This window comes from Eleutherodactylus coqui, chromosome 9, assembly GCF_035609145.1.
Source record: "Eleutherodactylus coqui strain aEleCoq1 chromosome 9, aEleCoq1.hap1, whole genome shotgun sequence".
NCBI lineage: Eukaryota > Metazoa > Chordata > Amphibia > Anura > Eleutherodactylidae > Eleutherodactylus > Eleutherodactylus coqui.
Window position 1 is genome coordinate 118,082,309 of NC_089845.1, and position 26,697 is coordinate 118,109,005.

Here is a 26,697-nt window from a genome sequence, read left to right on the forward strand (position 1 = left end):
AGGGACGTACAGAAAGCTTACCGAAGCGCTTACCTTAATCCCCGCGCTCCGGTGACTTCTATACTTACCTGTGAAGATGGCCGCCGGAATCCTCTTCCTCCGTGGACCGCAGCTCTTCTGTGCGGTCCATTGCCGATTCCAGCCTCCTGATTGGCTGGAATCGGCACGTGACGGGGCGGAGCTACACGGAGCCTACATTCTGCACGAGCGGCTCCATTGAAGAGAGCAGAAGACCAGGACTGCGCAAGCGTGGCTAATTTGGCCATTGGAGGGCGAAAATTAGTCGGCACCATGGAGACGAGGACGCCAGCAACGGAGCAGGTAAGTAAAAAACTTTTTATAACTTCTGTATGGCTCATAATTAATGCACAATGTATATTACAAAGTGCATTAATATGGCCATACAGAAGTGTATAGACCCACTTGCTGCCGCGGGACAACCCCTTTAAGTCACAAAACAGCCTGATCCTTAAGGGGTTAAGAAAAATGTACTTAATGTTGAGTAAACATAAAACTTTACATACAACATTACACATAAGAAAATAAATATGACATTCATAACACTAAAATATTTTTTCCATAAATCTCTTAAACTGTTTACAGGAACCATAATGCATTAAGATAGGGTGGGGAGAAAAAATACCTCAATTGTGGTGCCTTCTTGCTCCCAGCGTATGACTTCTCTGGATTTCACCTTCTGGGGGCTGTAATAGCTGCTCTCGGCTTGCATTTCAGTAAGCTGGAAAACAATATGACACACACCTTCATTCTAGGCCAACGCCAGCATTTAAGAGTGGCAATCTGTCATTACTGGACTGCATTGATGAAGACAAATTAAAGTTCACTATTGGCTAAAGTGTATTATTGGACAGGAAACAGGTGCAATGAAACAGCTGCAAGACATTAACCACACCGCTGCATAGGAGGCGGACGTTAAATATGCCAAGTGTAATGTAAAGCGGGGCAGGAGCCGATCCACTCAATGAGCTGCCTTTCATTTACTTTCACCTTTTCTATTAATGCTAATTTTATATATTGAATACAAAAATTGTATATCTTAAAACAACACTTGTGTGGTGCCCAGCCACTATATTATGCTAATCTCTATAGGTGTGTACAGTGGAGATAAGGGAACAGTCAGTCAGCTCTTTCTGTAGATATTTACGTCTGGATCTGTCATGACATTAATGGCATATATAGGCAAGAACAGGAATGGAAACGAAACACTCAAGAGACCTCCCCTGTACTACAAGCCATATGTTTCCAGTTAAATATCCCCCAACTGCTCAGGATTATTGATAAGAAAGCTACATTTAGGATATAAAAATTTGGCTTATGTTTTGTAGGCGCAGTGGCTATTAGTATGCATACATAGAAGGTTCTTTCATCTTGCGTTTTGTTTTCTTAATTTAATAGTTATTCACACAGAGAACTCTTAACCCCTTAGTGACTGTCGATACGCCTTTTGACGGCCTGCAATCCCTTCCTCATATAACACGAGTGCCGGCTGTTTCTTACAGCCCACACATGGCGGCAGCAACTCCAATCAGCCGCACGGCTGATCGGGGCGTTATCCCTTTAAATGATGCTGCCAGTTTTGACAGCGGCATTTAAATCCCTTGTTTAAGGGTCTCTTAAGCCCCCCCCCCCCCGCCCCACCCCCCGCCCATGATAGGATCGCATTGCAGGGAGCAGTGTGGGTGTCAATGCAGCCGAGGGCCTTCTGAAAGTCCCCAGGGCTATCATGACAGATCCCCGTGGGGTGCCTTGATATACTGCCTGTCCGATCGCAGTATGATGTAATGCTGTGGCATTACATCATACTGCAGGAGCGATCAAAGCATCGCAAGTTGTTTTTTCCTGTGGGGACTTTAAAAAAAAAAGGAAAAATGAGAATAAAGTTTTACTAATTGTTTAAAAAAAAAAAAAGGAATAAAAGTTATTAATAAAAAACCTTTTACCATATTTACAATAAAATAATCTAAATAAAACATTTTCGCTGCGTCCATAAAAGTCCGATCTATCAAACTAACGCATTATTTACCCCCCATGGTGAATGTCTGCTGATAAAGAACGTCAGAAATGCGCTTTTTTGATCATCATCTCCAAGAAAAAATGCAATTAAAAGCGATCAAAAAGTCGCATGTATTTGAAAATGGTACTAATGCAAACTACAGGACGTCCCGCAAAAAATGAGCCCTTGCACTACTATGTCGATAGAAAAATAAAAAGGTTATTGCGCGCAGAAGATGGCGGCAGGAAATAACTTTAAAAAATTAAATGTCTTTGAAAAAAAAAAAAAAAAGTAGTATAACAAAAGAAAAAAAACTATATAAGTTTGGTATTGTAGTATTTGTACTGACCCATAGAATAAAGTTATCTTGTCATTTTTGTTGCAGTTTGTGCGCTGTAGAAACAAGACGCACCGAAAGATTGTGGAATGTCGTGTTATTTTTTCATTTTACTACACTTAGAATTTTTCAAAAGTTCTTCAGTACATTTTATGGTAAATTAAATAGCACCATTGAAAAATACACCTCGTTCTGCAAAAAACAAGCTACGTCAATGGATAAATAAAGGAGTTACGATTTTTAAGGCGGGAGGGGGGGGGGGGGGGGGGACCAAAAATAGAAAGAAAAAAAAAAGCTTGGCCCCTAAGGGGTTAAAACTAAAGGTACTAACCATAACGTTAATAAACCTGCACCTAGCACTAATAAATCAGCCTTATCTCACATGTATTAGGTATCAGGAGCTAAATGCATTGTCATCATATCAGCATTGGTCAGGCTCCTGAGCACCCTACCAGATAGCTGATTTTGTTAGGAAACGTTTGGCTGGTCCTTTTTCTTACAGTGGCCACTACTGGGGAGATGTAGTATTACATGCTAGCGATAAAAGGGGTTTTCAGGAGAGTACTGATGACCAATCCTCAGGAAAATTCATCAATATCAAATCTGGGACAGTCTGGCTTCCAGCACACCTGCCGATTAGCTATTTGAAGGAGCCATGGCGTTCGGATGAGCACTGTGACCTCTTCACTGAATACCAGGCTCAGCTCTGTATTTTTTATAACAGCAGAACCTGGAATTGCAGCTGAATCCCACCTACTTAAATAGGACTGAGAAGCAGATAGGCCATGTGATCAACGGACGAAATGTCGCAGGTCTATGAAAAAGCGCCTAAAAACAGTTAATTGATAGGGGTGATAGGATAATCTTGTTATCTATCTTAAGGAAAAGATCTGGAAAACCCCTGTAATGATGGTCCAATTTAAAAGTCCCGTGGATTGACGCCCGTCAATCACTCCTGTGCTTACATAGGAGGGACAGTTCAGTTGAATGGAAACAGAGCGGACTGGGATCATTCTGACCTGCCCGATTCCATTCACAGTAAAAAGGAGTCGTGCAACCTTGAAAGGCCCTGATCACATAGCCCCACAGTTGCTTGGTTTCTAACTCTTCTAAAAACCAAGCCACTCCGACAGGTGAGTGATTTCTCGCTCAGTGGCCTGTTGGTGGCCGTGTGTACATAGGGCAAATATCACCCAAAGCCGCTGGTTCCCGCAGGAATTCAAGCAATAATCGTATTTCAAGTACCCTTAATACATGGATGGCCCTACTCTGCTAGAGCGAGAGTCACTGCTTGTTAGCGGCTCTCCATGTTGACTGAAAGAGGAGAACGGAGCCAGAGAAATTTAGTCTATGATGTCTATATACCATATGATGTTCTGATTAGACACGCAAACAGCTCTGATGGATTACTAAAGGCAAGAATGCAACTTTTTTCCCCTTGATACATAAGATTTATGAACACTCAGGTGAAGGACATTACCACAAAGACATTTCGGTGTTTTGATGGCTATGGTTAGCCCTGCTTGATACAAGAACTACCGGTAATAAATTGTAGGGCGATTTATGTTACGGAGCGATAAACCATGTAAAACATGTATTGTGTGGTCTTTAACAGTATGTACCACAACTTAAATGTTTCCTGAAGGAATGAAAGTTACAAGTTCAATTAGAATTAAAAGAAGAAAAAAAAAAAAGGATTCTTTTCTTCCATAAGGATATGTTGAAGTTGTGGTAAGCGTGATTTTAAGGCTTGACAAATGTCATTCAATGACCAGATACACATGTCTGAGTGTGAAGTGAAACAAGACATCTCCGAGGAAAAAAAAAATCTGAAGTCTTCAATATAGTTCAATTTCTCTCCTTCCTTCCCATCAGCTGTCAGCAATTATTGCAGAGGAAAAGCAATTAATTGATTAAAAGAACTCAAACATTACAAGAACAATTTTCAACAGTATTAGGAAAATGTTACGTTTAATTTGGCATATTTTTTTTCTCCATTTCCTTGGAATGGTATCAACCACTCAGAATGCTAATGCCGAAATATGATACTTCTTTTTAATACCGAATATGAACCACAAATTAATTCCATACATTCCTTGCAAGAAACTAGAACAATGAATGCTAATGTTTTCCGTCTCAGTGTAACATGTGAATCTCATACTGAACATTACATTGCAGATGTAAGTTTTCTTCTCCGCGAGATGTTTGTTAATTTGTTACAGGTCATTTGAGGGTAGAAAGTGTTATAGGGGTGTAACAGAACTTTACTATTGATGACCTATCCTTGGGATAGGTCGCCAATAGTGTATTGGCAGAGACCACTTTCTCGGGATACTCACCCATCAGCTAGTCACCCGGCTTGCTGTCATTGCGGACAGAGCCAGGAGCAGACGGCACTGTCAACATTGCAGTGGCCTGGGAAGGTGTTGCAGGCACAGCTCCCACTGAACTTAATGCAAAACAAACCACTGCAATGGTGACAGAGCTATCTGCTTGACAACAACGGCCCAGTGAATAATTGTCACTAACCTCAGCCAATTAACTAATGTTAACATTTCTTGAGGATAGGTAATCAATAGTGAAATCCTAGGAAGAACCCTTTCATATCTTCTACGCAAAAATGACCTGCAACAAATTAAACATCTGGAAGAGACAAAAACGTAAATCTGCAGTGTGATGTTCAGTTAGAGCATCTCGTGTGAAATGGTCTGCTTGCAGTGCAACTTGCACAGTATGCAAACGACAGCGAAATGACTGGCTAAGCAATCATCTCCTGCTATGACTCTTTCCACCATCTTCGACCTCGTGACATGCCCCTCCGCTTTGCCATGCGTTTCAAGGCCCTCTGTGTGTCTGCACCGCACTACGAGATCCGGCGAATGTGCAGTGACTTTCGGGTGGCTGTCCTCATCATAAATGATATCAGGCACAATTACCAAATGTCCAAGGGCGCTGCAAGAGTCATCAGTTGTGATCCAGCACAAGGAGTCTCAGAGGGGCTTGTCAACAGGGTTAAGAAAGTGAAGAGAGTCCTGACCAACATAGGAGATGATTCTGCCATTAGACGGATTTGCTGTCATTTGCATTCTGCATTGGACCACCTTTGGCAAATGCTATAACACAATTAGTTTACACTTGCAAAATCAATTAACAGACTTTCTTTAAGGCTGGATGCGCCTATATATTTTGTATTGGACCACTTATGTTGTGCTTTATGCATGAGCCAGACACAACTAATCCCATTTCAAAGCCTAAAATAGCGAATAGAAACCATATACGACGCATTTTTCATTTCCATGTCAGGAGACACCCAGCATCGTAACCGAAATGTTGGATGCCAGAAAATATCCCATAGAGAACAATGGGTTATATCTGGCACCAGTTTCTCTCCAGTGGTTCGATACCATGCCAAAAGGAAACTACACTGGATATATGGGAACCAAACCTTAAAAGGGGTTGCTTGTTATGAGCTATTGATCACCTATCCTCACAAAAATGAATGAGAACTTGGCCTGTAGTGAAAACATAGCTATCCGCTTTAAGCAGAAATCAGCTCAAAGCAAAGTCAGTGTGCAGTGGCCCAGCGAATAGCAAATCGGCGGGGTGCTCCGCTCCAGACCCTTGCCGATATGCTATCAATGGCCTATCTTGAGGACGTGCCATCAATAACAACCTGTTAAGTATGCTTGTTCACCCAATTATTTCCACGTGCAAATAAAGCAGTAAGCGGCAAATGTTTGTGCAGCCAGAAAAATGTATTGTTCTTTTTAGTCCATCTCCCCATGAGAATTGGGGTTGTACTGCCAACAGCAATGAAAATGAATTGGGGGGAGGGGAGGACTGAATGAATGATCGCGGTAAGGCCCATTTAGACACAATGAGAATCGCTAAAAAAAACCAAAAAAACGCTCAAAGCCATCTTTTCAGCGATGCTCGTTCTGTCTAAATGCAGGGACATCATGCTGTTTTTGTGCACAAGTCGCTAATCGCTGAATTCTAAGCTTGCTAGAACTGAGCGATCAGCTGTTATTAGCAGAGCAGGATGTTATCAGGTGGCTGTGCTGATAAGATTCTCTGTGCTTGGGTCCTGCTGTGAATTCACAGCAGGGACACTAGCAGTCAGCACTAAGAAGAATACATCTGTTAGCTTATGCAAAGCAATTGTATTGTTCTCATAGTGGCCACAGTGTCCCGCTCTGCCTGCATAGCTCTATAGTAGCTAATTGGCTACTATAAAGTATTTAAAGATGATTGCTCAAAACTATCACTCAAACTATCATTTGAGTGAGTTTTGAGCGATTATCTTTATGTGTAAATGGGGTCCTAATCTCCCATAGAGTCTGAATCAGCCAGTGTAAAAGACCAGATAAGTGACTGCCGATATCATTTGGCACTTGTCAAATTCTTACACATCAAAAAACTCACATAAATCAATACACAGCAATATAAATAACAGACCTTGAATGTAACTGTGGCTTTTGTGCAATAGAAACCTATGGAGATGATTGGATCCTTAGATTGCTGTGATTGGTGACCCTGTGTTACACTTCCATCTTCGGATCCCATGTAGCCATCTTCTCCTTCAATGTCATTACCATAACTTACAATGGCTGGAACAAAAGACCAAGCCCATGACACCCATCCTTGCTGGTCATCATCTTGCATAGGGTACATTTCCTGTGTTGGAAACTGCACACCTGCAAGTTCTTCTTCCGATCCTGCAAAACACAGAGAAATACAAAATAACTTAAATTTGTTATCAGTCATAACATAACTATAATTCTAGATTAAATAATTCATACATACATTTGTGAAAGAGATAAACAAAACGTAACGTTTACTTACTGAAGATATTCTAATCAGTTTATATAAATATAGTACACATTAAACTTCAAGTTAAAGGGGTTGTCCCCCGCCGAAACGTTTTTTTTTTTTTTTCAATAGCCCCCCTGTTCGGCGCGAGACAAACCCGATGCAGGGGTTTAAAAAAAAACCCGGATAGTACTTACCCGAATCCCCGCGCTCCAGTGACTTCTTACTTACCTTGCGAAGATGGCCGCCGGGATCTTCACCCACGGTGGACCGCAGGTCTTCTCCCATGGTGCACCGTGGGCTCTGTGCGTTCCATTGCCGATTCCAGCCTCCTGATTGGCTGGAATCGGCACACGTGACGGGGCGGAGCTACGAGGAGCAGCTCTCCGGCACGAGCGGCCCCATTCAGAAGGGAGAAGACCGGACTGTGCAAGTGCGTCTAATCGGGAGATTAGACGCTGAAATTAGACGGCACCATGGAAACGAGGACGCTAGCAACGGAGCAGGTAAGTGAATAACTTCTGTTTGGCTCATATTTAATGCACGATGTATATTACAAAGTGCTAATTAATATGGCCATACAGAAGTGTATACCCCCACTTGCTTTCGCGAGACAACCCCTTTAAGGCCCATTTACACCAGCAGATGATTGCTCAAAGATTACTCAAGTGACACTTTGAGTGACAGCTTTGAGCAATCATTTTGCATTAAGTAGCTACTTAAGTACCAATTAGGTGTGCAAATGAAGCTTTCCCTGAATGCAGTTAATAGCCCCAGGGCTATTATCTGTGCTTAGATCCTTTGTTCTCCATGGGGAGACAATCAGCACTCCCCATGGAAAACTACTCATGATAGTGAAGGATGTTTTATAGGTTAGATTGAATTTAATGATCAGCTAACAGTGCCTGAAAAGCACACGATGCATGCACATTTACACACACCAATTATCACTAAAACGGTCACCGATCAGCGATTTTTTTTTGCGATCATTGGCTGGTGTAAATGGGCCTTTACAAATATTCTGTGGTCTCCTATTGTTGATAATGAGAACCATAGCTCTAAGAGGAAGTACATTTGTTAAAATGACCCTCTAAATCTGGACAAACAAAGATGGCCTTACCACATTTTCTGACTACCTGATGAACACTGTGCATTGGTATGCATCAAAAGTCTAAGATGCTACATACTTTAACCCTTTCCAATCCAATTACATTTTCTCAGCCATTCTCCCCAGCTCCAAATAAATTGGAGCTGGTGAGAATGGATGAGAAAAAATACATTTCCCTGCACCCTCCTGAACTGACAGAGTTCAGGAGGGTGCAGGTGCTCACTGCACTGGGGGGGGGCTGCTTACCTGTCCGGCGTCTTCCGCATTCTCCCTTCTGCCTCCCGGCTCGGTGATCATGTGACCGCTGGGGTCAGGTGGCACCCAGCGGTCACATGATCGCCGAGCCGGGAGACAGAAGGGATAATGCGGAAGACGCCGGACAGGTAAGCAGCCCCCCACCCCCACCCCCACCCCCACAGTGCAGGCTCCCGGCTTGGCGTTCATGTGATCGCCGTCCGGAATCTCCATGCATTGCATAGCGCTAATTGAGCGCTATGTAATGTGTAAAGGAGAAGGCCTTTAAAAACCCTTTCTGCCTTCTCCTTGGGGGTCCTCAATGAGGACCAGTGCAGGAGTGTATCTGCACCCGATGTGTCTGACAATCGGGTGCAGATGCACTCCTGCACTGCAGTGTCGGGCCTGCCCCAACATCAGAGCTGTGGAGGGAAATTATGATGTCGGGGCAGGCCTGACATTGGATTGGAAAGGGTTAACTGACCAGAACTGCTCACGTGAGCAGCAAAAATCATAGCTCTTATTTATACATCAAAATAGATGTCTGAGGACTTGTTTTTTTCTGATTTGAGTTGCATTTTTCAATGGTGCTATTTAATGTACCATAAAATGTACTAAAAAACTTTTTAAAACATTGTAAGTGGAGTCCTCATAGGGAACAAGAACTTGCAATGGTTTGATCGCTCATGCAGTATGCTGTAATATGATGTAATCATACTGCGATCTGTCATGCAGTCTATCCAGCCATGCCACAGACACAGCTTAATAGGCAATCTGCAATGGCAGACTTAGGGGCTTCCAGAAAGCCCCCAGCTGCCATGGCAACCAAACGTCACCCACTGATCTCATCGCGGTGGGCCATTTGTGATTCCCCAACTCTGATCGGGGCATTTAAATGCTGCTGTCAGAATTGGTGGCTGCATTTAAAAGATTAACACATGCGATCAGCGGCAGTGCTGATCAGAGCTGTTGCAGGCGAATGTTGGCTGAAATAAACAATCAGTATCCACATTGTATGGAACAGGGTCAACCCTCAAACCCTTCCATAAAAACCCTGAACCTCCAGGACGTAAAATGTACATTCTGGGCATCAAAGGGTTAAGCTAACGATGCATACTAATACACAGTGTGTATCAAGTAGCCAGAGAAGCAGTTTGACCACCTTTGTTTGCCCAGGCCCAAGGGTACCTTTCGAGCTTAATTTATTTCCCCCTGCTGTACCTCGCTTCTGAACCCATCTGTTTGCCAAGGGCTGTGTAGGGTAAAACATTAAAAACAAACTGGAGAGAAATTAATAAAACAAGTGTTTTAAACGCAAACTAAATTTACTGTATATACTCAAGTATAAGCCTAGTTTTTCAGCACATTTTTTTTGTGCTGAAAAAGCCCTCCTCGGCTTATACTCGAGTCAGGGAAGGCTTAAAAAAAACCTCCATACTCCCATACTCACCTCCCAGCCGGCGTCTGTGTCTCCGGCAGTGGTGCGGCAAGTTGCTTGAATTCTCTCCGCTGTCATCCTCCGCTGTCCTCTTTGCGCGGCTCTGTCATCCCCCGCCGTCAGCGCTGTGTAAGTAAGAGCTGTGATTGGATCGAGCGTCAGCCAATCACAACCAATGCTCGATCATTCACAGCCAATCAAGCTGCTTTAGGATTCTCCCTGCTCAGCTTTCAAATCCCCTGCTGTCAGTGCTGTGTAAGCGTGCGCTGTGATTGGATCGAGCACCAGCTGTGATTGGCTGGCGCTCAATCCAATCACAGCACTTACTTACACAGCACTGACAGAGCCAAGCAGAGAGGACGGCAGGGGATGACAGCAGGGAGAATTCAAGCAGCTTGTCGCACAGACACAGATGCAGGCTGGGAAGTGTGTATGGAGGGTTTTTTTTTAACCTAGTATATACTCGAGTATAGCTCGGCTTATACTCAAGTCAATAAGTTTTCCCAGTTTTTTGTGGTGAAACTTATTGTCTTGGCTTATACTCGGGTCGGCTTATACTCGAGTATATACGGTAATCCCCATTGGAGTAATATGCATCGAATATATGAAATATCACATCTCTGTAGACATCAGGCTCATCTCAGGCTGTGCATGAACCTAAACAGAAATCTATGCTAGCTATGAGCTTGAGTAAATTTCTGGTAGATTACATTACTCGCATTAATTATACTTAAATCTAGTGGACTAAGCTGGACAATCCACTCCTCAATAAGCCACGCCCCTTTTCTACAAAACTCTCGTGAACTGTGTATATTTCAAAAAGTTCACTTTTTTGTGCAACATGGGCTTGCACTAAAACTTGCGACTTTTTTTAATTCAATTTTTCAGTTGATAAATGTCTCCGGAAGTCTTTAAAAGTATACAGGGTGGGCCATGGAAAAGTAGCCCACACTGCATACCCATCCACCCACCACCCTCTTATGAAAGCGGTCTATAAGAAAATGTCTTTGTTGCCTACAGCAACCAATCACAGTGCAGCTTCCACTTTTTATACTGCTGAGTTAAAATGAAAGCCACGCTGATTGGTTACTATGGACACCAAGGACAAATTTTTTATTTTTTTTTTAAAGAGTGAGGTGCTAGCCAAATTTTCTTTTGTCCACCTTGTAGAAGTTCACAGAGATTAGGTTTCATTCTTATAGCCAGAGAATTTCAAATTTTAATACGTGTGTCGCCATTTCATTAAAGGAATATTCTGGGCTTTATTACTGATGAACTACCACTAGGATAGGTCATCAATAATTGGCTTGGCAGCACTAGCAATCAACTGCTATCGGGGGCAGCTGTCAGTGGGCACACAAATATAGTATATTTAATAATGGTTTTACTTTAATGTCTCCTATGAAACTTCATATGTGCAGTGTGCAATGATTTTTTTAATTGAACACTGACTAGAGAGACAAGCTATGAAACAAGTAAATCTGTCATGTAAGTGGGAATAAAAGTTTGCACACCCGCTCTACACACAAGTAACCGTGAAATGAAAATTTCCATTTCAGCTTCTGAACAGAGTTGTTTCATTATAATTCTACATGTTGAAAACATTGACAAATCACACTGAAGGCCAACACATGGAGAAACCCAAGTTGCCCACTGGGATATGTTTTGTTCACTGGTTTAACAGGAATCTTTTGAAAAGTTAAAAGAGAACTTCCTTTCGCCAGCCGCAGAATAAGACTGTAGAGATGTGAATAACATGTACATATACTGGAACCCCACTAAGCAGTGAACTGGGATTAATTTACTTTTGAAAGCCAAGTAGTTCCAAAACAGGCTGCCAAGTCATCTCCCATGTGCTTACACCGTATTTAAGGCTAAAAGCTGTATAAAGATGCTATATATTAAAACAAAGAAAAGATAAAGAACGGTTTGGAAGTCTCTTAAAGTTACAGTTCACTTTCTCCTGCTCCTACCTTAAACAATAAGAAGGAAATTTTGTACAGCAATGTGCTAGAATCAGGCTAATTGAACAAGACTTACTTTAGAAATGTACCTATGATGTATTAATCAAGCCGAGGTCAGCCGCTATGCTAATTCAACTCAAAGTATAGTGCAGCTAAAAGCTCAAATCTCTGCTCATATGCCAATACTGTACTTGTCCATTAACGACCGCAAGGAAAAACATGGCATACAGAAACATGAGCTAAAACTAGATCAATTTATTTTAGGTATTTCTCCTTGAACTATCCCATTTAGAAAAAAGCACTGCAAAACAACACGTATTTAACACCATGTTTTCACCACCAGTTTTCCTAAGCAGTACTCGTGTAGTTTTCAACTGTACCTTTTGTAGGAGAGTGAATGATTTGATGGGCACACATGTACGAAGCTCTTTCAACTTAAAGGGATTTTCCCGGGAGAATACTAATGATGACCTATAGTTGATAGTCTGGGCTCCGTTGCGGGGGACCCTGACCGATCAGCTGAGCAGGCGCATGCTGTCAGTGCCGCAAACACACACAGGTCGTAGCGTAAGCAGCGGAAGTTTCTGCTCCGAGCTCTGTGTAGTGGCAAGCACTTGTAACTGCAAACACGGCTCTAATTAAAATCAACGCAAGCTGTGCCTGCAGTTACAAGCACCGGCCACTACACAAAGGCCGGCACAGAGACTTCCGCTGCTTTAGCTTCGACATCTGTGTATTTGTGGCGATGACCGCATGCGCCCGCTTAGTTGATCGGTTGGGGTCCTGAGCGACAGACCTCAGCCGATTAACTATTGTCTACTACAGTAGTATTCTCCCTGGAAAACCTCTTTATGTTTATGGAAAATAGAGAACTAGCTGAATAGATAGGCGTCTCAAAAGGTGGGGTCTCAGACCTTTATGAAATTGAAAGGTGTCGGCAGAAACCACAGCTGGTAAAGCAGTTGATTCAGTCGTCTAGGCAAACATACCAGGTTGTCTGGCCATTCTCAAAGATATAAGAATTAAAATATCAATAAACAGTATAGAAAAGTTTAGAATAGAAAAATATCAGCTTTATGTATAAAAGCAAAAATATTATTCATACAATACCATAAACATCTGATTAAATTATCTGGGCATTCATTTTCTTGAGAACTCAAGATAAACATATATCTGCCTTGTAATAGAAGCCAAGTAATCTTGTAGATATGATACCTTTTAAAGGCTAACAAAAAAACATGATCTTAATGCGAGCTTTCGAACCAAAATAATTTCGGATCTATGTAATTTAAACCTGAAGAAGAACCCTGCGTCGGTTTGGAAACTCGCACTAACATCATGTATTTTTGTTAGGTATTAAAAGGTATCATATCTACAAGATTACTTGTTTTTGTCTTGTTGGGAAGAATCACATTTGGCTCTACTGGCTAACATGGTACCAAACTTTTTTCATTATGCCTTGTAATACTATTAGATTTGACCTTTTGCTTTCCTTGACCTGTGGAAGGTTATCTTACTAACTAGGTGACAATTATTTAGCATACAGGTGTCTGGGAATCCAGATAAAAGAGTCCTAACCAGACACTTCACTTATAATCATCTCCGCTGTGCTAACATCAAGGTCTTCCCTGTACTTGCATAGACGTAAAAACAAACAAAATCACCCAACATATAGTTTATATATAAAAAGAAAAATGTACTAATATAACAGGAATTGTAAACCCACTTTGGATCAAACATGGTGTGTTCTATTATTTGAAAAACTTTATTACTCTCATGCTACCTACACACAGACTAGAGCAATATCGAGCCGAGATTTTGCGCAATTGTCGTGCAAAAACGCATAGCATCTAAAAATTCTGATTCTCTTGGGCGAGTTCTACATGTGATTTTAATAGGAAACAATGCATCGCACAGTATGCGAGAGCCATGCGATGCATTAAAAGTCCCATTGAAATCAATGAGTGATGAACATGAAAAGACAGAGCATGACACAAAAATCGCTCATGTATATGACTCCATTCAAAATCTCATGCGAGTTTCTCGGCCGTATGAAAGCGGCCTAAGAGAAATAAAATGGAATCCTAGTAGATGTGACATAATTCAACAGCTAACAAGAAATTGTGTTTAATAGCAGTATTTATTTTATTTTGTTAGTCATTAAAAGGCATCATATCTACAAGAATTTTATTTTATTTCTCTTACTGAGAGCAATCACATTTTTTGCAACTGGCTAACACATTATCAAACTTTTTTTCTTTTTACATATTATGAATTTTGCAATGCATTTTATGTTTTGCATTGCAGAGGATGAAATTAACTACAAAATTCAGTAAGGAGTCAGGGTATCTCCCATACAGAAAGTTTGAAACACCATTACTTGCATTATACACCTTGTAAGAAAAAAAAAATAAAGCACTAAGTAGGAGTTGTCAAAATCAAATGAAAATGTATGTGTGATTATAACATTAGTATAAGCGATTACAATATCAGAGCAAAAGGATAAAATAATTACAGAAAACTCATCACTTGAAGGGAGGATCTACTACCCTGATGTACCTCTTCTAGCTTGCATGCAAATGTGATACAGGCAGGCATGGGGCTCTAGTACCGTTGGCCGCCTATAGCTTGCATGCAAGATGCAATACAGGCAGGCATGAAGGCATACAGGTTCCGTATGGTATCTTGTGGCACATCGGTCCACATTTGCTGTAACTGATCCTCTAGATCGTACAGACTCGTAGGCTGTCGAAGTTGGCGTCCCAGATAGTCCCATACATGTTCTATTGGCAATAAAGCTGGCAACAGAAGGCCACTGAAAAGTGGCAATGTTGCAGAGGCATTTCTGTGACACTCCTGTGTGGCCAAGCATTAGTCTGCTAGAAAATGCCTCTTAGAAGCCGCCATTGAGGAATACATGTGGCTGCAGGATGTCCTAAACATATCATTTAACTGTCATTGTCCCCCATATCATGACTAGTCTGACTTATCTGCAATGGTCCCCCAGACTATCACACCAGCAGTGGGGGAAGTGTGTTGCTCCATGGCAAAGGCATAACTGAGGTGCTCACTCCTAGGACTCTACAAAACATGGCTGTCGTCCATTCCTAAACTAAACTTGGATTTGTCGCTTAAGACAACCTGGTTCCACTCTGTAACAGTCCAGTTTCATCATTCATGACACCACTGCAAACTGAGGCGACGGTTGGTGGGTGTCAAAGGCAGCACACGCAATGCGTGTCATGAGATCAAACGTCCTACAGTCAAGTGCATGGAAAGTGTGCTACCTGTCTCTGGGTGGCGGACACAAAAAGCAGTTGAAGCTGCTTGTGCTTGTTGGATGATCAAATGATCCTCTCTACTTGTGGTTTTGTTGAGGGTGTCCTGTGTGCAGTCACCTTGTGTGTGTGCCCTCATGCATCCCACTGGTCTCAACACCTTTTAACAGTCTGGTCAGAACAGCCTAAGTGGCAAGCAATTCGTCAGCACAGGCACAAAGTAAACAATAGACTGATGTGAAGAAAGCAGCTATGGTTTGTTGGTTTTTTTTGTTGTGTTTTTTTTTTAATCTTGTACAATCCCCTTTAAAGGGAAGCTATCACCAGGTTCATACTGCCTGAACTATGGGTAGTATAGACCGGGACAGATATCTACATTGCAGGCATATCTTATTCTGAAATGCTGCCGCATTTTAGAATAAAGGGTCCTTTTACACGCAAAGATTATTGCTCAAAAATCATTTAAGGGCCGGAAATGAGCAAAAACGTTACATGTAAATGCGGTAATTGTGCACTTTTCGTTTGAACAATGGATTTCGGTTCACTTAAAATCCATCGTTCAGCCATTGAAAGACTGAGCAAATACATTCCATTTGAATGTATTTCGCTCATCTTTCAAAAGACTGCAGGATGTTCTCCTGGCAGCATGTTTATACTAGCCATGAGGAGAACAATGGAATGTGTGGGCAGCATTTGCACAGCTGAGTGTGTGTTTAAACACACACTGGGCTCTGCAAACAACTGGTAAAGGTTCTTTTACATGCAAATGAAGATGATAAAATGTTAATGACCATGAATGGCCATTAACACTTAATGCAAATAGATAGCTAAGTCTTTCAATCTTTCAGTCATTTGAAAGATTGTCTTTGCTTGTAAAAGGGCCTTAAGTATACGTTGAAGAGCACTGCACATGGAGCTTGGAGTCAGGCCGAAGCAGCGCCGACCCCATTTCTCCTCAGCTTGGTTTGCCTACAGTAATTGATCTCTCCTGTTTGTATAGGGAGAGAGCAATCACACTAAGCAACCCAAGAGGGGAGAAGCTGACATGGCTACGCTCCCACAACTCCCAAGTTTCAAAAAATGTTTATTCTAAAATGCTGCAGGATTTCAGAATAAGGACTCGCTCACATCTGCATTAATGGGTTCCATTTTTTCTGCTCCGTTCGGCAAAAGCGGACCATCCACACCATTTTTCACTACATGGGAATGTATGCCAAGTAAACCCAGCGCTGCAGCTTCAGTCGGATCCAATGCCTTGACGCTTTTGCAGTGGTCATGTGCCGTTGACTATTCACATAAACACTCCAGCCAGTTACTGCTGTACACTAAGAGCACATGACTGTTGAGCCCAATGATTGGCTGAGAAATCATATCAACAAAGAGCAGCACACGTGACCACTGCATTTATTTTGAAACTATACACTTATAGCAGAGACAAAACACCATTTGTGTACTCATAAATACAGTCTGCTATATTATTTTGACAGCAGCTATTGGTAAAACAGCACAATTTTTGTGCCGTCTGTGCTAATCAATGATTAGACTTGTTCTCATATACTATGCTGCCCTTAAACAGCTGCTTAATATGCAGATGGATCCTCTTTAAGTTGGTGCTAGCCATTGCATCGTTCACGACTCAAGATGCTCCTAAAGGCGAGCTGAGCTGCCTCCATGTTTTTCGGTTTTGAACTGCTTCTTTCAGTTGTGTGATATCCATGCCAGTATCAGCTCTGACAGTATCAGCCATCGTGTTCTTTGGCGGTCAGGTCTTCTTTTGCCACTAATCTGTCCAAGCCTTATAGATTTTTCTAGCAACTCTGCTCGCATAGCATGGCTAAAATCCGTGAGTCTGAGTCCGGTCATCTTCCCCTCCAGTGATAGATCGGGTCTTATACGATTCAGGATTTCTCTGTTTGTTCCTCTCTTCGTCCAGAGTATACGCAGCAGCTTTCACCAGCACCACAGCTCAAACGCATCAATCCCCCTATCAGCTTTTTTCACAGTCTAGCTTTCACATCCATACATGGCTCTCTAACTATATTAAAGTAGATGTAATTCGCTAATATACAAACTTGTGTCATTGTAGCACTCTGTGAATGGGGCCTTGTAATGAAATAATTGACATCTGGGTGTTTTTAATAAGCTCTATTTGCCAGAAACATTTTCAGAATTTCAGCATGAATGTACCAAAAAAAAAAAAAAAAAAAAGAGGGTCATCTGGTACACATATAGCAATTTACTAGCATGTGTAATCATACCAATGACACACGCTTCTTGACTGACATCACCTCTGCCTTGCACTGCAGCCAAGCACCTTTGGGGTGAGAGAGCAATTAATCTGTTCCTGCTAGCTGTTGCTTCTGGATCAGAAAGAAATCAGTTCTGACAGACATATTATGAACCAAGTTTAGACCTTGAAAGGAAAGGTTAGAAAGAGCACAGCTGCCTACAGAGCCTGAGGAATGACCTCACTTGTGTGCAGAAAGACAACTTACAGAGTTATCTTAACCCTCTCTTGTCACAGGGTCTGGCACATGGGCTGAAGCAATGCAGGTCTTTACCAGCAAAGAGAACATTTTGTTTTCTCGCAAGGCCAATACTGTGAACATGCAGAAAATTATTAGAAGCGCAACAAGAAATGCTGAGAAAAAGAGGTTGCATTGGTTCCAGCATTCTAGTAAACATGCGCCTATTCTGAGCGACTATCTGAACGATAGTTGGTTAATGTAGAGGTACCCCAAGTTTAGGCAATCAATTAACAGTCCATCAACCAACTTAAATATTAGAGATGAGCGAGCATACTCGCTAAGGACAATTGCTCGAGCGAGCATTGTCCTTAGCGAGTACCTGCCCGTTCGGAAGAAAAGGTTCAGCTGCCGGCGGGGGGCGAGGAGCGTCGGGGGAGAGCAGGGGGGAGATCTCTCTCTCCCTCCTGCTCACTCCCGCAACTCACCGCTCACCCGCGCCGGCACCCGAACCTTTTCTTCCGAGTGGGCAGGTACTCGCTAAGGACAATGCTCGCTCGAGCAAGTGTCCTTAGCGAGTATGCTCGCTCATCTCTATTAAATATCCATGCTCCAATATCACATAAGAATGACGTCCGTGTGATCAGAGCCTCTCGTGGATATAAAGAATCAACACTTCAATACATTAAAACAACAAAACTAACCAAAAGTTTATACTTAAAATATTTACCAATTTCCCTGGACCTTTTACCATAATCTCGAGCAGTCAACCAAGTGTTAAAAGATTGATAATTCATCAGCAAAAGTGTAGGCAATATCTTCTTTACAAACAGATGAAGTATCCAAAAGATGAATTACCTGTTGCTCTACTGTTTCACTCTTCTGCTTTCAACTTCAAAAGCACGACAGACTCATTAATTTTAGCACATGGCACATCCGACAAACTTTGAAAAAATATAACCTATAATGATGTACCTCCAATTCACTGACTTTTGTCTTGGTTGTACTCTACTTCATTAGAGATGAATTGCTGCATCAGACATTTCACTGGTTTTTTCTTTTTTTTAGCAGGAAATGTCATGCAACGAGATTAGCTTGTCTATAATGTGGAACCTTGCCTGTCCCATAGGTCTGCCATTAATGAATGTTAGGCAAGGCTCACACGAAAGGGACATAGACATCAGAACTGAATCATGGAGAATAGAAAAAGATGACCCCTGGTCTGAAGAAACACGTTTTCTTTTAAATCGTGTGGCGCTTTATTTATATAGCTCCTCAGAAAGAGGAAGGAGAAGCAGGGTGGCTCAGTGGTTAGCACTCTTACCTTGCAGTACCTTTCAAATGTGACCAAGGACATCATCTGCATAGAGTTAAATAAGATCATAAAATGGTAGAGTTGGAAGGGACCTCCAACCCCCTGCTCAGTGCAGGATCACTAAATCATCCCAGACGGATATTTGTCCAGCCTTTGCTTGAACACTTCCATTGAAGGTGAACTCACCACTTCCCATGGCAACCTGTTCCATTCACTGATCACCCTCACGGTCTACTATCTAATTTGTGCTTCCTCCATTTCAGTTTCATCCCATTGCTTCCTAGTCTTTCCTTGTACAAGTGAGAATAGGGCTAATCCCTCTGCACTGTGACAGCCCTTCAGATATTTGTAGGCAGCTATTAGGTCTCCTCTCAGCCTTCTTTTTTTACAAGCTAAACATTCCCAGATCCTTTAACCGTTCCTCATAGGACATGATTTGCAGACCGCTCACCATTTTGGCAACTCTTCTCTGAACTTGCTCAATATTTTAAAATTGAGGTGCCCAGAACTGGACACAGTATTCCAGATGAGGTCTGACTAAGCCTGCCTGCACACGGCAGAGCAGGATTCCGCAGGCGGGAGCATGCAGCGGAATCCGAACTTGGCAGCAGCAGCGTCCACACATACTTGTAGTCTCTTCTTTTTCTGTATGTGAATGGTCCACACGGATCTCCGTTGGACATGCGCAGCACAGTTTTTTGTTTTTTTTAAACTCACGCTTTTCCTGTGTCATCGCCTAGCGATGACGCGGAGTCCACGACCTTTCTGTAATACCAATTGCGGAAGGGCTGCGAATTGGAAGGCTTCCATCGACTTCAAAAATGGAGCATGCTGCGATTTGCACTCCGCGAGCGCAATTGGTTTCCGCTTGTATACAGGAAGAATCAATTTCCCATATCATGCTATGAACTGTACATGCTGCAGATCTGCTGTGCGAACGTCCACCGCAGATTCAGCAGCAAAACTCAGTCTGTGTACAGGCGGCCAAAGGAAGAGTAGAGGGGCATAATTACCTCACGTGATCTAGACTCTATGCTTCTCTAAACACATCCCAGAATTGTGGTTCCCTTTTTGGCTGCTGCATCACATGTTCAGTCTATGATCTATTAGTATACCCAAGGATTTTTCACATGTGCTGCTGTTTAGCCCATTTCCTCCCGTTCTTTTCATTTTTCTTGCCCAGATGTAGGACTTTGCATTTCTCCTTGTTAAATACCATTCTGTTAGTTGCTGCCCACTGTTCAAGCTTTTCTAGATCTTTGTGAATACTCTCTCTCTCCTCTAGGGTTATCTATCCCTCCTAGATTTGTATTGTCTGCAAATTGGATTAGTTTCCCCTCAATTCCCTCCTCCAGATCATTTAAAGATAAAGGTGATTAGTATAAAACACAGGTAGCACATACAAACTCCAATACAGATGTTCTCAGATTTAAACCTAGGACCTCAGCACCTAAAAAAAACTACCTGCTGAGCCACAGAAGAGGCGCTACCACCACCAGGCTAGAACAATTACTACTGGTTAAATAACCGAAATTTTTACCAAAATACAGCAAACCAACCAAATCAAAACTTACGAAAATTCGCTCATCTCTAATCCGGAAAATAGTGATACATTTTAACCTAAAGTATGTCAGGAAGATGTACAACGTTTCACTTACACAACTTTTATTTATACTTTGGAAAAAGCTCAATGGTATTACAACTACTAAAAAAATTCCTCCTACAAATTTGGCGATAGTCTTTGGCTGGACTCTAACAGCTTTAACACCCAGACCTACTATGGCTTTACCAGGACCCTACAGTATTGAATTCAGCAGAATTAGAATGGATCTGGGTGTAGCAGTCATAATCTGAATCCAAAAACAAGGTCTTATAAAGGGAAAATGACCCCATGGGTATGGGCATATACAGTGGAGTAAATAAGATTTTTGGGTGGACTTTCAACGCTGAATTCATTCATTACATTGCAATGAATGAAACCAACAGTGAAAATCCATCATGTTTGTACAACATATGAAGCATGCTGCAGACTTGAAAATCCATAGCACATCTATTTTCTACAGCAGATTTTTAAGACCCATTTATTTAATAATAATCTTTATTTGTATAGCGCCAACTTATTCCGCAGCGCTTTATTTACATTGTTGTGGAATTTTGGAGTGAACTAACTATAAGCAACATTAACATTTACGATATGTATCAAAAATTTGCAGGAACTCCAGACAAATTTCATGACGCTTTAAAGTCATTTGATTTTGGGTCATGCCTCAAGAAAACACATTACTTCCCTTGAAGCCAGTTCACCATACCCCCACCCCAAGAGTTAACCATTCCAGCATGCCATGTGTGGAAAAGGCTTGCTTATAATATAAAAGAACAGAGTCCAAACAAGCTAAATGGATCAATTATGGTATAAGTTGTGCAGCTGTGCTATGTATATTTATGTGCATTCACATGCACACACACATTTATCTTGCCTCCAAACATTTCAGGTAATATAAACCCACACACAACCACAGAGAAATTCTTCTGACCTGGGAGAACATATTTGGATGAAAAGCCCGGTGTGCGCCTCACAGGTGAGAAAATACATTTGATTTTGTAATTCATTAAAATGTCTCGCTGACTGAGAGCTAAGTGTTTTGCAGCTATGCTGCACAAGGAGTCTTCCATAACTAAGACAAAAGTTACTGTTCTGGGTGGGAGGGGGAAGGGACTCCTGTTTTACTTATTTTAGAAATTACTGCAAGTTTAATTGTATGATTCAAGTTATAAAATCAGCCCAACAACCTGCTAACTACTACTAGCTAGTCTACTGCACTCATCAGCCTTCTCTATTCTATAGTTCGCTCCTACGTATATATAAGGCTGGGCTCACATGAACGGGTCGGATTCCGCTTGAGGATACTTGCAGCGGAAAACCTGCAAATGATCGCAGTAACGAATCTCGAAAGGTCGCATATGGGTGCGGTTTTCCGCAGGTATATGCATATGGACAACGTGTAATATGCGTGGAAGAAAGATCACAAGCTGGCAATGACATCAGAAAGTAGCCCAACCCCATGGAAACACCCTTCAGTCGCTCAGGCGACAATCTTTTGTTCTGTCATGGTGAGACGTTCTGAGAGCCATGCCTTCAGGACGGGATACTGCTCTCTAGGCCTGGCAGGTTTTAATTCCAATAATTTTTATTGAAAAAGATGAACAGTATTGGTTTCATGATAACAGATTATTTCCACATTATTTCTGCTCTTTTCATTTTTTTCAACAATTCAACATAGGGAAAGAAGATGGGAGGAGGGATGGGTAGTGGTGTGGGGGAAACTGACTTGAAAACATAGAAAGTGCCACTTTTCCCATCAACGTGCAATATAAAGTATCATTTTTAACGAAATCCTTAAAAGAGTTGAGGCTTCTTCCTTTAACTCTTACAGCTGGTGAATAGTAGAATGATCATCTCCTGTTGAGAATTGATGGTGATCCAGCCAGGGTTGCCACATTTCTGTGAATGCTGGTACTAAGTTATTCCTTAGTGCAAATAGCTGCTCAAAAGGTCAATGATTCGAAATCATGCTGAATTATTGACTGTAGGGATGGAGGATCTTTGCATTTCCATTTTCTTCCTATGGAAACCTTCACCGAGATTAGGAGATGGGCCACCAGTTTCCTAGACCTTACAGGGACAGCTTCTATGTTCAATAAAAGGACAGCTATTGCTTGGTTTGGGATTTATACCTATTTTTGTAATCTTTTTTAATTAGATGGAACACCGAGTTCCACATGAGCTTTAAACACTCCCAGCTCCAACACGCATGGAGAAGCGTACTTCTTTGTCCACAATCTCTCCAGTAAGTCCCGGAAGTACCAGAAAACAAGGCAACCAGGCTGTCAGGAGAGTAATACAACCTCATAATTACCTTCTAATGGGCTTCTAGTAAACTGGCACTAAGTGTAGATTTGTTGGCCAATATGAATGCATTAACCCCTTGAGTGGCGGGTTTCCTACCACCCTGTCGTGCCCACCAGGGCAGGTTTTTTAAAATGGTCTAATCATTGAATTTCAACTAATTTTGCAGTTGCGTCTCAAGAGCCATTACTTTTTCATTTTTCCATTGACATGGCCATATAAGGGCTTGTTTTTTGAGGGACAAGTTGTGATTTTTTTAAACAGGGGGGAGGAAAAAAAGAAATGGGGAAAAAAGAAAAAAAGGGGCCATGTCATTAAGGGGTTAAATAATGTACTAACTTCCTTCTCTGGGTCATTACGACGCATGGATACCACATGTGTGATTGTATTTTTGATTTTTTACAAAGTAAAGGGAGACAAGTGTTTTTATTATTTTTTTATTATTTTTTTATTTTTTTAATTTTAATTTTTTTTTGTCCCTTTAGGGGACTTCCACAGGGACCCATCAGGACCCCCTGATCACATTCTGGGGGTCCGATGGTGACAGCCCTTTACATGCTGCAGTCACATAGACTGCCGCATCTAAAGGGTTAACACAGCAGAGATCGGAGGTTTTCTCTGATCTCTGCTGTAAGAGCAGGTACCTAGCTGTCCTCTCACAGCCAAGCACCAAGCTCTCCCTGCCACAGAGACCATCCCCTTGCTTCTGACAAGCCGATGGTCTCTATGGCAACCTGTAAACAAAGCAGGAGATTGCCAGCATATCGGCAATATCTTCTGCTGGTTTTTCAAAGCCCTTGCTTTGTTCTCTGTGGGTCTGTGCAGGCAGAGCACACTGCCACAGCTTGTGGCATTGTGCTCTGCAGCTCCCATAGTGATACATAGCCCGGAAATCTTCAGGGCTATGTCGCTATGAGCAGTGGAGCTCGTCCCGGAAAATTTCTGGGCGTGCCACTCAAGGGGTTAAACCACTTTTTGGAAGTATAGGTATTGTTCAATTCCCTCTCCAAGTTGAGTATATGTGCTTTCCTCCCTGTGATAAAAATATTGTCTATAAATTTCAGGCTAAGCTTGAAGGCTTGGCTGGTTTTTAAAAAAGTAATTTTGGAAGTAGTATAAACCATTTAAAAGATAAAACACTTATTCTTGTGGAGGAAAAGCCCAGAAGAATAAGGGCTCCTGCACACGGCTGCCCACACACGATGAGGTCAAATGCCCACGGGCGGGTCAGATTCCGCTACAGAATCGCGCGCAGAATCGGGCCCTGACAGATGTTTTAAATTTTTTTTAAAAAGAACTCCTGCTTTTATAGTGGAGTCCGCGGCCGGGCCGCTGACCGACGGCTTCTATTGACTTCAATGGAAGCTGTCCATGCGGGAACCGCAGTGATATGGAGTCTGCTGAGATTTTTCATCCACGAGCGGAAACCGCAATTGGTTTCCCCTCATGTGTTTGAAGAATCCTTTTTCCATAACGTGCTATGGAGGGTTATTGCTGCGGAATCCAGAGGTGGACGCCCGATCTGGATTCCGTAGTAAAAATCCAGTGCATGAGACCTGAGGCTGATCATTACTTATTGCTGGGAGGCACTTAGACCTTTTACAGTTTCAAATCAATCGGCAAGTCTGGGTTATGTACAGCAACGCTCAATAATCCACATATGGGTTACAGTGGATCAACGACTGCAGCGTGTGCAAGGATATTATTGATCTTTTGAAATACATTTCCAAGCAATTACAATAATTATCACCTTGCTCAGGCTGGGCTCACTCGGCCCTATACATAAAATGCTGCATAATTCACGCAGGGTTTTACTGCTGTGGAGCTGGCCTATTGCCACATATGGCAGCAATTCTGTAGTCTTCCTGCTTTTTTTTGTTTAAATTTCCCACTTTGTCACAATGTAATTGCGTATGGACAGCGTTGATTACGCGCCCATAGAGAACAATGGGTTCTCTCAAGCCTAACATGTGACAAAAAAAGAATATGACGTGTTTTCTTTTCCGCTCGCGTAATATGCGATTCATACATGCATATGTGAGCAAAACAGCGTAAGTCAATGTATTTAATTGCCCGCAAATTACAGGGTACATCCACCATGTAATGCACAATTCAAATCCATTTGTGTGAGCCTGGCCTTAGGGTGCATTCACAAGGGGTTTGGATGTGATAAAAACCCCACCGGAAATACTGTATGCAGTTTTGCTGCATTTGTAATAAAAACCACAGCAAAAAAAGCATGTGGTTTTTACTGCATCCGAAACCGCCCCATGTGAATGCAAAAAATTAAATCCCAACATGAGGGTGACAGTACACACTGTGGCCGATCCGAGTAACCACATGTCGATTGCAGTTAATTGCCAGACTGCACCTGGACTTGTTACTGGAAGCAATAGCAGGTCCAGCTGCAGTCAGGAAATTAGCTGTAATCCGCATTCGGCTACTGTTCATCAACTACAGCATATATCAGAAGCTTTAACAATAAAACCATTGTTTACCATTCATTAAAATGGATGGCACATAAATTAAAATGGTGTTGATTATTAGTGCCATTGGTATCTGTATCTCACCTGACTTTTAAACTATATGCTACAAACGGTTGTGCGTTTAAAAATGGCGGCATGAATAAATCAGATAATGGTAAATTTTCTATCAATCATTTACCAGTTGTTTGAAGAACTGCTGTGTAAACGGAGCTTAAATAGAAGTTAATGTGAAGCCATCCTTATGTCTGTGTTTTCACAAGTCCCAGCTGGGTGCCTAGCTCATTTAGCATTATTTATTATCCCTCTCAGTATTCACATATATCCCCTACACATTATTAGCACTTCTTTCCATTGCATCACCAACTCATTCTACTTAAACTGTAAATTCTAGTAAACTTACTCCTCTCCTCCTATCTCAGTTTTTCCTATTAGTTTACAATACCTATCATTGTGCACGCTAAAACGTATTCTGTTATCCTGGATTTCACACGGGAGAGATGCAACACTTACATAGTCCCATTCACTCTGCAGACAAAATCTGCATGGCCATTAGGGCATGCTGCAGAGTTTAAAATAACAAATGCAGATTTTGCAGCCAAACGTGCGAGCATGGCTTAAGGGATAAAATCCGGGATTATGTTATATTCTGGGACTGCAGAAAGTTGGGTGACAAGTCATACGTACATTAAAATGACAGTTCATTAAATGGGTCGTTCAGTTGCTGGACAATTTTAATTTTAGATTTAAATGTGTTATGAAAATAGTAAAACCAGCAGTCCTTACCTATCCTCAGTCCCAGCAACCCAGCGCTGCAGACCCACGGTCCTTCCAGTCCTGATTATAGAACGGAAACCACTTGACTGCTGCACTGGTCAGGTGCTGTTCTCCTCACATCAAGGCTCCCAGTAACTGAGCAGTGATGCCAGTAGAATGCTGTGGCCTCTGAATGGCACCAGTCAGGGGGTTTCTGTTCCACAACAAAGACCAGGAGGACAGTGGGGCTGCAGTGCTGGATGACCAAGCTGTGGACTGGTAAGTATTGCTAATTTTATTTTAACACATTGAAAGTTAGAGTTAAAAAGTCATCTGGAACCAGACAGTCCCTTCAACACGGAAAGTCCTCAAATAGGAAAATACTGCATTTTTTTTTTTTTTTTCCAGTTAAGGGCTCCCGTCCTAGGAGGATCTTGCATTGTGTTACTCGCAGATAATCCAGCCTTGAGTAATGCAGTGCACGCTTTGCATGCTATGGAAAGCGCACCCCCTTGTCCACTAGCACCCCCTTGTCATAGCGATTCTCCACTCAAGGCATTCAAATCGCGGCATGCGGCGATTTCCA

At 42.0% G+C, this 26,697-nt stretch overlaps 1 protein-coding gene across 1 annotated transcript in view; it reads right to left on the reverse strand.

The window, feature by feature from the left end:
• VPS13B (vacuolar protein sorting 13 homolog B) overlaps positions 1 to 26,697 on the reverse strand; it is a 968,736-nt gene that overhangs the window by 824,267 nt on the left and 117,772 nt on the right. Inside the window, exons 8-9 of the mRNA XM_066578394.1 lie at positions 6,810 to 7,069; positions 644 to 739 (exon numbers count right to left, since the gene is read on the reverse strand). Coding sequence (XP_066434491.1) covers positions 644 to 739; positions 6,810 to 7,069 — 356 coding nt within the window. The remainder of the gene's footprint in view (positions 1 to 643; positions 740 to 6,809; positions 7,070 to 26,697) is intronic.